Source organism: Serinus canaria, chromosome 13 (assembly GCF_022539315.1).
Source record: "Serinus canaria isolate serCan28SL12 chromosome 13, serCan2020, whole genome shotgun sequence".
Taxonomy (NCBI): domain Eukaryota; kingdom Metazoa; phylum Chordata; class Aves; order Passeriformes; family Fringillidae; genus Serinus; species Serinus canaria.
In genome coordinates, this window is record NC_066327.1 from 7,844,253 (window position 1) to 7,856,579 (window position 12,327).

General features: G+C 43.2%; 1 protein-coding gene across 2 annotated transcripts in view; it reads left to right on the top strand.

Annotated features, from left to right (window-relative positions):
* The window catches only part of FNIP1 (folliculin interacting protein 1), a 64,822-nt gene that overhangs the window by 29,991 nt on the left and 22,504 nt on the right, over positions 1 to 12,327 (top strand). For both annotated transcript variants that reach the window (XM_009091364.4, XM_009091365.4), the window contains exons 3-6: positions 5,944 to 6,087; positions 10,313 to 10,413; positions 10,665 to 10,739; positions 11,248 to 11,339. In XM_009091364.4, coding sequence (XP_009089612.1) covers positions 5,944 to 6,087; positions 10,313 to 10,413; positions 10,665 to 10,739; positions 11,248 to 11,339 — 412 coding nt within the window. The remainder of the gene's footprint in view (positions 1 to 5,943; positions 6,088 to 10,312; positions 10,414 to 10,664; positions 10,740 to 11,247; positions 11,340 to 12,327) is intronic.

Below are 12,327 nucleotides of genomic sequence, written 5' to 3' on the forward strand. Positions count from 1 at the left end.
TACCTGTGAGGGAAATGTGGCTATAACACAAATAAGGCCCTCTTGTTTTCATTGGATATTAATTCAGCCTCTTCATGTCTTCAGTAAAGGTAAATATTAAGTAGACAAGAATTTGGGGAGGGTTTTGCACAGCAGGACACTGAAGGCAGTCAGGAGTTTGCACTGGCCATTACAATATTCTGATTGCTCAGGAGAAGTGATGATTCCCCCAGCCTTGCTAGAGTTAAAGGTGCCAGGGAGGCTGAGCAGCAGCCTGGTGAGGGAGGAGGGCTGGAGGCCATTCCCCACACCGGGAATGTTGGCCCAAGGCTGTGCCAGGCACAGATCTGCCTCAGGCAGCTGTGGGCACTTTGCAAGTGGGAGGCAGAGAGATCCCCTTTGTGAGTGCTATACCTTTTTTGGTGCTAAGCAGGAGAGGTCCTTCCCCAGCTTTCCAGGGGATGGGCTATTGACCAGCTGGGCTCTGGAAGCAGAGGGGAAAGGCTGCTGTCTCCTGAGCATCAGAAAATTGTGTGTGTGAGTTCTGCCAGGGTATCCCAGACAGAGAGTGGCTGCCCCTTCCAGCCCTGTGGCACGAGGTCATGAGTAAATGCATCAGAACAGCCATTTACACCCTGACTGTACCAGGGCAGCCTGTGGTATGAGGAAGAGGCATTACTGATGGCTTTGCTGAACAGCCTCTGTCCCCACCCAAGCATCCACATCCCTTGGATTTTTGGGCATCAGAGAACTTCTATGGGCAAGCTTGTGGGTTTGAGCCACTGTCTCCTCTGAGAGTTTGTTTTCTTTTTTTGTTCCTTATAGCAGTAAGTATCTCATTTCTAATGAGACTGTGTTACTTGATGTGCAGGTGATAATGTTACAACCTATGACTGGTTTCTGCTGTTAGACTCTGTTCTGTGCTCATCTGCTCCTCTTGCTCTGACACCTCCTCTCCTGCTCTCTGCTCCCAGGTGCCATCAGCCCTGCTCTCCTCCCTGTGCCCTGGGATGTACTGAGTTTCTGAGCCAGGAGCTGTGTGTGAACACGGGTGTGCTCCTCAAAAAACTGTGGCACCAGGCCTCCTTTGAATTTCAAATAAGCATAAGCAGCTCCTTCTCCTGCTTAAGGTGCAGCAGCCAGGTGGCCCAGGCAGTGCTGGGCTGTCAGCCTCAGCTCTGCCTTTCCCTGTGCTTGGTTGGCTTCCCAACCTTGACGCTGTACCCATACTCAGCTCCTGCTAAGGCTGGCTTGTGTTTTACTGTGTGGTGCAGGAATTATGGCCCATAAGTGCCAGTGTGCAAAGGCCAGCTGAAACACAGGAGTTTGTCTCCAAGGGCTGGTAATTGATTGGGATAAGGATGCCACAGGAATGGTGCTAGGAGGGAGGAGTGGGGAGTGAGGTAAAGAAGAAGCTGAAAAGGGGACCCTTGGATCATAGCTTCCCTTGGAGCAGGCAAAATGAGACCAGGATGAACTGTCTCATTCTAATGCTCATTTTCCTTTCTGTTTTGTCCAGTGGGGATTTATGACAGTAGAGGGGTTAACATTGAGGATCTGGCTGGAGAGAGGTGCTGATGGAATAGGTAAGAGTTAAAAGATCTCCTAAGTTTGAAGATCAACCTAGAGGAAGGTTTGAAGTACAGGGAGGAAGGGGGGATGTCAAGGGACCATGAGGAAGAGAAGGGAGGAAAAAAAAGGAAGGACCCAAACTGCACTGTGCTGAGCAGAGATCTAGAGTTTTGGGCATGTGGTAGGAAAGGGGGAAAGACAAGGAATCAGAGAAGGACAGTGACTTGTTGCCAGGACCCAGAGGCAGAAGAAGGTTTTCAGAAATAGCATTTGTTTTGGTTTTCTGAAAAAACGAGAAACCTGGGGTACAGAATTTGAGATGTAGAGGTGCCTTAGTTCAATTTGGAGAATGGAAAGTTCACCTTTTCCACTAGTTGTCTTTATTTTTGAATAATTTCACTAAAAGGTCATATGATACTTGATCTCTTTCAGTGTCAATTTCTTTTACTCTGAATGTCATATTTATCCCAAAGTAGAGAAATGGCACGCTGCTTGAAACAAGCCAGGATTAGCCACGTGTTGTGATAGACTTCAGCACTGGATAAATGTTGAACAGCAAATTGCTTTGAGGGATTAGTAATTGGATAGTGAGCCTTTTGCTTTTAGGTGAGTTGTGTGAAATGGAGACTCTGGACTCTGTCTGAGCAGAGTGGAGCAGATGGATGAAGCTGTAAGCACAGAGATCAAGTCCCACCTTCTTAGCTCAGCCTGTTCTCTCTAAACAGACATGGAAAAATACTAGCGGAGTAAGGGAGCACAGGGTTGTCTTGACTTCTGTCACTGACCTCTGAGTAACAGAGGAACTCAACAACTCTGGAAATAAAGGAAAATTGCGGCACTTGGCAGCTGCATTTTAAGAAAGATACCTGGATTTTTACATGAGCACTTGAAGGGGAGGAATGAGTGCCTGTTCAGGTTATTCCCATGTGTTAGGTGGATACATACATTTCATTACACATACAGACCAACTCATATTAATACAGCAAAAGAGTTAATTTATCTGTTTTGAAATATTTTTTATTCTGGAAAGCCTGTTTTGACAACGAGGAACAGAGCTCTTGAAGAGTAGCAACTTTGCTTGGTAATAGAGATTTCTCTATCACTGCCATCACAGTGGTATTTGAGCACCTGCTGTTGCAGAGAGGTAAAAAAGAGTAAAGCATATGATGACATTTCTTTTCCCTTCTGTCACTCAGTCACAGCCCTAACACACCTACACAGACTCTGATTTAGTTCAACACACCAGGCTCCTTTCAACTTTCTTGTTATCCCCAAACCAAAACCTGCCCAGCAGAAATTCCTCTTCCTATTCACAGCACTGGGCATGTTTTTCCCACTTGCTGAGGAGAATAGAGAGTCTGTGTCAAAGAGTTAAAAGGCTTTGCTGACAGATGTGGAGAAGAGAGACTCCAGAGGAGGAACTGAGGAAGAAAATGACTTTGTACCCTGTACCCTATAAAGACATTTTACTTTAAGTTTTCTTCAGATCTACCTGATAGGTCTCCAAGACTTTCAGCCAACGATGACCTCTAATGTCAGAACTGGGACTGCCAGAAGTCTTTGGAGCTGGGTGGTATCTGCAGTGAGCTGGCAGGGAGAGAACAGAGTGTGACCCCAGCAGGGAGAGCAGGGTGGCAGCCAGGAGCAGAGGCATCCTTCCAGCAGATGTTCTGCTCTCCAGCAAAAATGGGCATTTCAGAGCACTCCAGCACCACCCTGCCCAGGGATCAGATTTGATGCAACTCGCTCTAATTGGGAAGAAAATTCACAGCTTTGAAACATTCCCTTGTATAGTTCTTAAATAATGAGGTTATTTTTTTATTTTTGGAAGCCTGGCTTGAATTTCTTTGGAATATTATGTGAGAATGCAAGTAATCCTACTCCTTTGATGGATAATATCTTGAGATTTGTAGCATCTAAAATTTCATTGACATTTGAAGTCAGAAATTGCAGAGGAGAGGGTCACTGCAAGTACTTGATTTCATTGTGCAGGGAGTTCATCTTAAACACATGCTACGTTTGTGAAAGAGCAAACACTGAAATTCATCAGTGGTCTGCATTTTAGGAGGGATTTACTGTTCACAAGAGTCTGAAAAGTGGGAGCTGAAAGATTCTGACCTCATTTAAAGACTCCTTGCAGGAGTTTTGGTTCATTAAACTCTGCTGCAAGGACCAAACAGCCATTTTCCTGGTTTGCTATTTAAATTAGGCAACTATTACTGCAAGTTACCTGACCACCCAGTGGATCTGGGAAAAGCTGCTGTGCAGAAAAATGCAGTGACAATGAGAAGAAATTATGTAAAAGGAATTGATTTGCAAACTCAGCCTGTTCTTTTTAATGCACAGAATTTTATTTTCTCTTGTAAAGTCAGTAAATGCATTTCTACAGTCTCAAGGAAGCTTAGTTATAATTGTAACATTTTAGAAGGAACTTTCAACATCTGATGGAAAATGCAAGCTGAAATGTGGTTTGCCTGCAAAAGCTGCTGTAACCCTGTGGATTGTATGTGGTTTTATCACATGATGCTTGCCTAGCCTAGGACATTGTTGTTTGTGTCAGAGATAAAATGCAATTCTAGTTCACGAGCTCCTACTGAAGTCATATGATGATGGTTCACATGTTCCAGCCATTGTGCACTGTGCTCAAGCCACAGATCCTCAGTAGCCATTAGCAAATCTACATATTGCAGGATTTCAACCAGCTCTCCACTGTGTGGAAAGGAGAGGACACTGCTTTGTGTCAGGAGAGCTGACAGGGCTGGGGGAACACTTCCCTCCCCTCTGCCACAGAATTACTAACTCCTCTGCACATTTTTCCTTGAGGCTTTCTGTGGCAGCAGCTCTCTAAGGGAGCAGCAGTGAAGGCTGCCACGTGGGGTTTTATAATCCTGGCCATTTTCTGCTGCTTTGCTGAACCTCACCCACAGTTAAGGCCAAATTTAAGTCACCTGTCCCTAAAAAAATAACCTGGGCAACCTAGGACAGAGGCATGGGACTCCCATCTCTCCACAGCAGTAAGGCCAGTCATCTTTTCAAGCAGCTGTTGCTGATTATTGAGCAGTCATGGAGTAACTAATGTGTGCCCTGGCTATTTCACACTTTTCTTTGTGCCTTTTCCTTAAAAGTTGAGACATGGCCATGTTTTTGCATGAAGAGGAAGCTTGTGGCAGGGAGCTATGAGTCCAGAGATGAAGCTGTGACACATAACAGCATTTCTGTGTTCCCATCTGTCCTTAAACCTTGCTTTCAGCAGGGTTTGCTTCCAGCTTGCTCTTACTGGTTTGGTAATTGTGTAGGAAATGGTAATTAAGGAAGTCTTAGGGCAGAGTTAGTGTGGAATTTTGAGCAGTGTAGACTATTTCTGTCTCCTAGTGCTGCCTACCAGCAGATGTAAATAATGCCAACCTTACGGGGGTGTGCTGAAGTGTAACGAGTGTGTGAAAAATACATTGAGATCTTTAGGTGAAGAGGGTTGACAATGCCAGTGCTGTGTAAACTGCATTAACTTGGTGGATGCTGATTGTGCTTGGGATGCTGGGATTCTCCAGGGAAATCACAAATGCTTTTAAATAGTGAATGAAACATAGTGAAGCATCTCCCATGCCAGTGATTGATAATTCTCTGTGTGTAGAGTGAACACAGATCCTGCCCATCCTGTACATCAGTTCCAGCTCCATCTGGGCCCTCTGAACTCTCTGCTCTGCTTTCTGTCTGAATCTCTATCAGAATTTACCTTTTGGATTGATTCTGCATAATTTTGCAAATCTTTTCTGCCTTCTCTGTAGCACTGTGTTTTTTAGCATTTCAGCCTCACAATTCCCTCAGACAGAAAATGTAAGGAATGTGTCACCTCTGTGCCACTCTTGAGAAAGACCAGGGGGCTTAGACACAGCTAGGGAGAGATCTCTGAAAAACAGGATCTTTTCTCTCCACTTGCCTTTGTAACATGAATCTCCTGAATTCTGTGTTATTCTTGCTTGATAATTAATGGTGAGCTGCTGCTTACACTCCTGTGTCATCTCCACTCTGACAGGCACAGGGAGTAAGGTGGACATTGCCATCCTTCCTTTAAATGCTTTGGTACCATCCTCTCTCCTAATCCTGGGTCTAAAAAAGTCTACTTAGGAAGATGGAGTTGTAGTGACCTGTTGGCTTCTGGCTAATTGGCAGTAAGAGAGCTCAGCTTTCCTTTGGACAGCCAGGCTGCAGGAGATATGGTTATATGTTATAATGTTATATATGTAATTTGTTACATATGTATATTACCTTTTTCCTGGGGCATGAGCCTTTCAGCTGCTAAATATCTTACTTAAACAGGTAAGTGCAATGATATTAACAGTGGTTTCAGGTCGTGGGGCTTAGTGTGTCACACATGTGTTGTCTTTATTTCAGAAACTCTGCAGTGATGCTCAGGTGAGAGTTTTTGGGAAATGTTGCCAGTTAAAGCCTGGAGGAGACAGCTCTTCTTCCTTGGATAGTTCCATCAATTCATCCTCCTCGTTCTCTGATCCAAAAGAGCAATGCCCAAAATACCAGGTGAGTCACTTTTTTCCCCCTCTATAACACATGTCAAATGCTAACAGCAGGTGAGGCACAACTGTTATAAAGTACTTGAAATGAGAGGCTGGCAGTGGAGAGCAGGTTTCAGTCAGAACCAAGACCTTGGGTATGACTCAGGAATGTTTAGCACTGTAGCTTTGGGTATTACCACGTCTAAAACCAACCAGCTGGTTCTCTTGGGATGTCTTGAATGGCAGCAACTTCTCCAGGGCATTTGTTCCATTTTGTGACCCAGGTGATAACACTCATTTGATGTGATCAGGCTAGGCACAAATATCTTGGTGTAGATGAAGTAGTCTATCTCATTGTCAAATGCCAGGGAAATAAGGGAGAGGCACATTGTCTGTAGGGATGGTCTGTGTAACAGCTTTTTAAGGGATTTGGTGCACTTGAGTTCCATTTTATATAAGAGATTTTGGCCATGAGAGTAGCTAGAGTCATCTGACACGGATATATTTTTGTCATCTCTCCTTCCACAGATCACAAGTGTTTTATATTAAGCCACCCTAAAATAGAACTAAGCCCTTTTCACTCTTTGTAATGAAGTAATTGTGTGTTTGAGGGAAGCTGCTATCTCCACAACCTGCTCTGGAGTACAATACTACTGATGTCTTAATCTCCTGTAGATAGAAATGAAGAAGCTTCCAGCACTGACTTTCCTACTGTCACGTTAACTCCTGCTATATTTGGCAAGCTGTGTATTCTTGTTTTCTCTGTCTCATCACACTCTTTTCCACAGCTTGGGTAAGGTGGCTGAAGATCTGTTTTCCGTTCCTCCCTTCCTGGCAGGGCATTTACTGTGGTTATGAAAGGAAGAGATGTTTCTGTCAGCAGCTCCCTTCCAGCACAAAGCAACCTCCTTTGTGCACTGTGTGCCCAAGAAAAACCATGCCCCCCACTACCCAGAGCCTGGCTCTGCTCCAGAGCAGGCTCTCTGCAAACAATGCTCAATGTTACTAAAGAAAATGAATTTTAGTGTTTGGCATGAGGGTGTATTTTAAAGATGTGGAAAGTTTTCCTTTTGAAGTTCCCATTTCCTCATGTGTATCACTCTCTCAAAATGTTTCTGAGTTGAGCTGAAATCTCAGTGGCTGTGTGACTGTGCCACACACTTTCAGCTGAAGTTGGTCTTCCACAGCATATTTATAGTGAACTATCTACTGCATTCATCACACTCCTTCCAGGCTTCCCTAGCAAGTGAGCAGAAGGACAAAAATCTAAGAATTCTTTAATGTGCAATAAAATTTAGTATTGAGTATGCAGAAGGGCCAGAGTAAGTTTGTCCAGACTTCACTCAGCCTGGCATTTCCTATGTTCTAACTGCTGTGTCTGTAGCCTCAGAGGTTACTTACTGGATTTGCAGTATTTATAAATTCTCCTGTTTGTTTTTTGTAAGGCTATAAAATAGAAGTTCAAATAATGTAATACTCTGGGATTTTAAAAATACTGCTTTATGTTTTCTTGTTTAAATACACTTTGATTATATGTGAGCAATTATAATTGCAAGGTGAAATAGGATTTGTTCCAGGGTTCCATATTTGTAATTATGTCCCACATTTAACACTTATTTCCTTATTGCCTTCTTATTTTACAGATATACTTAGTTATTGACAGGACAATATGTACAGTAAAGGGAGTATTAAAAGCTGTAAATATGTTCAGAAATGTAATTTCCAAATCATGCAAATGTCACTACCTCTAATGTGCTAATGTGCAATCACAAACACTTGTGGGTATTTTATGATCAGTTTCTATGGGAGCTCTAAACTGTGACCTGAGGAGTTGGTTTGTGTCCAGGCTGTCAGTGCCCCAGGCTGTGCCCTTTTTGCCAGATGCTCCTTGGCTACTTTTTGTTTGAGTTTTTAATGTTTAACCCCTTTCCCCAGTTGGTTGTACTCTGCTTTGGTCTTGAGTGACCTGTATTTTGCAGCATTAGAGGCCCAGAGAGTTGAGCTGTAACGATGTTTCCATACTAAATGCATGAAATATGTGTCTTTGGTTATGCATGGTAAAATGACTGTTATTAATTGTAGAGAAAATGCCAGACTGAACAGGCCATGGGCTCATCTTATCACACTCTTTGCCTTCAGCAGGGCTTGTCTGTCTTTCAGAGGAAAAGGAAACCCCTATAATTAAATTTGAAAGCAGCTGATTTTCACTTTAATTTGGCTGAATGATAAAGAAAATCGATACTTTCAGTTTAAGTATTTTTACTGAGCTTTAGAATGATATTTTCACAACAGCAGAAAGTTGAAATCAAAACCCACCATCAAGGGCTTGACATTTAATCAGAATTGTGTCCCTCATTTGGAGATCTGCAACAGATTTAAAAATAACAATCATAGTGTGAGGCTGTAGTAATTTGCTGTGTTCCTAAGACAGGGTTTTGTGATGCTGGCAAACCTGTTATTTCCTGGAGTCTTTAACATCTATGCTGAGATTTCCTTGGAGCTGCTGGTTCATACTGACTGGTTTTCAATTCTAGTTTTTCCAGTACTGCCTACAGTGCACCTGAGCAGTGGGATGTCCTGGGAGGCAGAGATGCAAATTTCACTGAGGCCCAGCTAATGATCAGCTTTTTTCCTGACACTGAACACTTACAAACCCTGGAGTTGTACCTTCATTTTTACAGCTGTGGTTTCTGCTTTCAGTCATCCCCTCTCCTTGCAGGGATAGATTTCAGAGGTTAAAAGTATGGCTGTTAAAAATGTCATCAGCTTAATTGAGAGTGCTTGAAAAGAACTAAAAATTGAGAAATGTTGTAAGTGTGCTGCCTTTTGGCTGATTTCCTTGTTCCTGCTCTTGTTCTGTGGGCTGGTGTGAGCAGGAACACTGAGTGGGATGTTCACAGCTATTCTTGCTGCCTGTAGGGGTCTGTGGTGGGGACACCCTGTCCTTGGTTGTGCTCCAGGCTCACTGTCTGACACTGGCACAGGTTGCCCAGAGAAGCTGTGGCTGCCCTACCCCTGGAAATGTTCAAGGCCAGGCTGGACTGGGCTTGGAGCAGCCTGGGCTAGTGGGAGGTGTCCCTGCCTATGGCAGGGGCTGGGACTAGAGAGCTTCAGGGTCTCTTCCAGCCCAAACCATTCTAACATTCTGTATTTCAGTCCTGTGTAGAATACATGGCTATGCAGGATTCTGGTTGTTCAGAGCTTGCATGAGGAATATGGAGATGCACTGAGCATCTTCCAGCAGAGTTGTTTCTGTGAGGGGTTTAAGGGATCTTTTGGAAGGATTGCTCCAGGGAATGGAGTAATTACATACTATCACACACTTTGAAGGAAACGTGTTGCTCTTTTGCCCAGTGCCAAACCTCCTCACCTGAGAGCTGGCTGAGCTGTGTTAGTGAGTGATCACCACATTCTAAATTATTCAGGGCAAGGCACAAGTAGAGACCCAGCACTTACACTCTGCTGGCCTGGAGGTGAAACAGCCCTGGACAAAGGGACAGTAATCACAGTCATTGAAAACATAACAAATAAGAAGTCTGTCTGCAGAGCAGTTGTCTCCAGTTGATTGCCCTGAGTAATTTTTTAATTTTAGGGTTTTGTTTGCAGAATTTGCCCTAGCTAGTGATGCAGCAAAATGACTTTGCTCCTTGGTATTTAGCCTGTGTGCCTTTTACAGCAAGCTCCTGCCACCAGAGAAGCAGGAATTGCACCTGGCATCAGGTGCAGCATCATGATGCTGCATCTCTTTCCTGGTGCCATCACAGATGCACCAGGGAGAGATTAATCCCATATAAAATATCATCCATGGATTTGTTATGAATCAGTCTTTGTCAAGTAAACATTGGTCCCTTTGGCTCTATTGCACAGCCTAACATCTCCAGTGAACTGCTGATTCTTCTTGTCAAGCAGGAACAAGGTTTAGGCTTAATTCAGTGAGGTGTGTTAACACATTCTTAAAAGTTCAGTCCCCTGGCTCAGTGCTGTTGGAATCTGCTTCCTCTCACCTAGGTGGATTTGGTTTGTTGTATGGTTTTAGTGGTTGAGCTCATAGCCATTGTGAAGATCACTTTCTCTGTTAGCATTATCTTGATTAAACTGTTCAACTTTGCATGTTCAACAGTGTTCCAGCAAGATATTTTGCATATTTATCTTTTAAATAAGGAATATTTTTTCTCTTGTGTGTTGCTTTAGTAGAAATGTGCCTCTAAAATTCTTAAAACCGAACGTTGGTGGGTTTGATTTTTTTGCAGGGTTCTCGGTGCTCCTCAGATGCCAACATGCTTGGAGAGATGATGTTTGGCTCTGTGGCCATGAGCTACAAGGGCTCCACATTGAAAATTCATCAGATCCGGTAAGAATAACGTTTTGCTGCAGGTGTTTTCAGAAAACTCACTCCTCAGTGCTGATAACCAGTGAATTGAATGGCACCAGTGCAGAGTAAAATGGATCTCTGTGTTTGCTTCAAAGTCAGTCTGATGTCATTTATGAAATAAAAGGCTGTTGTGTCGTCTTAAGGTCAATAAAATGTGTAGGGCTGTGAAATGGAAGGCAAAGCCTGTCTTGGCCCTGTTTGTGACTGACATCTTCCCTCCTCTTCCCCAGCTCCCCTCCCCAGCTCATGCTCAGCAAGGTGTTCACAGCTCGCACGGGAAGCAGCATCTACGGCAGCCTGAACACGTGAGTGCCCTGCCCTTTGTAGCTGTTGCACAGAAGCAGGTGAATGTAAGGACACACAGGACTTTCTTTGGACCCTCCAGATTCTTTCTCTGAAAAAATAACTCCTTGCTACCTCCTGTCAGTGGTGTCCTCATCTTTCCCTCACAGTTGTCTTCCCACCTCAGCTGGCTCTAAGGGAATGAGTGAACCATTCCTTCCATGCTGATAGGGTGAAGCTTGATGTTGTAAGATACAAAAGTACCTACCTGCAACCTTGGGGATTCAGTCCAAGATGAAGAAAACTACAAAAATATCAAAATACAAAAATATTATAAAAATATATTACAAAAATATCTGTTTTCTGTTATTAGGTGACCCACCTGAAGATGTGGCTTAGGCTATGAAAGGTTTTTCTGGTAGAAGCCTTTTTTCTTACCTTGTCTGCTCCATTTTGGCTATAATGAACTATCTCTCTATTCTACTGAAATGCAAATCACTGGTTTTTTAATATGTTTTATGTTTGTTATAGGTTGCAGGACAGTCTTGAGTTCATTAATCAAGACAGCAATACATTAAAGCCTGACCACAGTACAATTATGAATGGACTTCTTGGGAATATAGGTAATTGCAAACAGATATTATTTGCTGATATCTTTAATTGAGTAATCATAGATTCTAGAATATGCAAATATTTTAAACAGAATCAAATTTTTAAAAAGCTAAAGATGTAACAGAAAATTAATGCTGATGGAGCTTGGAGGAGAATAACTTGGACTGTTCAGGGAATTAGCAGTCATTCAGTATACACAGCTGCATATGTGTATAGAAAGTACATAATAGAAATATTTATATGTACTTAAGTTCAAATACAGAAAATGTTGGAAAATAATTCTGTAGAAATTCCTGAACAGCATATCTCTGATCAGGCAGGACTGATTCTGCCTGGCTCAGTTCCCTGGTTTTATTGTCATTAATAATTCCTGTTCTGCTCTGTACTCTGCCCACCTGAGCACTTGTGGCTGTGTGTCCTGTATGAGTCTCAGTTAACCTTGCACAGCTGTGCTGGAGCTTTGGATCAGATTAGACAGAGTCTTTGTGTTCTCTCCTCTGGCTGACCATGGCAGCTAAGCAGTCTTGAGAAACCATCTGGTGTCCTCAGTTCTCAGCTTCCCTGGAGGAGCTGTGGGTGGAGGCTCCATGAACATTAGATAACAAGGTCTTGGCTTTTCCTCTTGGGAACAGTTGAGCTGATAAAACTGGGCTTCAGTGCTTGGTTGTCCAGTGTAGCAGCCTGATCCGTGGCTCTCTCTCCCCTTTCTGTTCATTTTGATTGTTGACTTTCCAAACAAATGTCTGTTGTAAGTGGAATAAGGGGGTTATTTTCACAATTGCTTTCCAGGATATTGCTGTGTGTAAAATGTGCTTTTATAGGGTTGTAAGTAAGGAGTATTTTGATGACTGTGTTACTCTTAAATGGGTTTCTGACTTTGATGTGGTTCCAGATTTTAGGGGTGTTTACTGCTTTCCTTCACATTGACTTTGCTAAGGCTGAGCCTAAGCATGGGCTTAACTGCTTCTCAAGCTCATGAGCTGTATACCTCATTAAAAT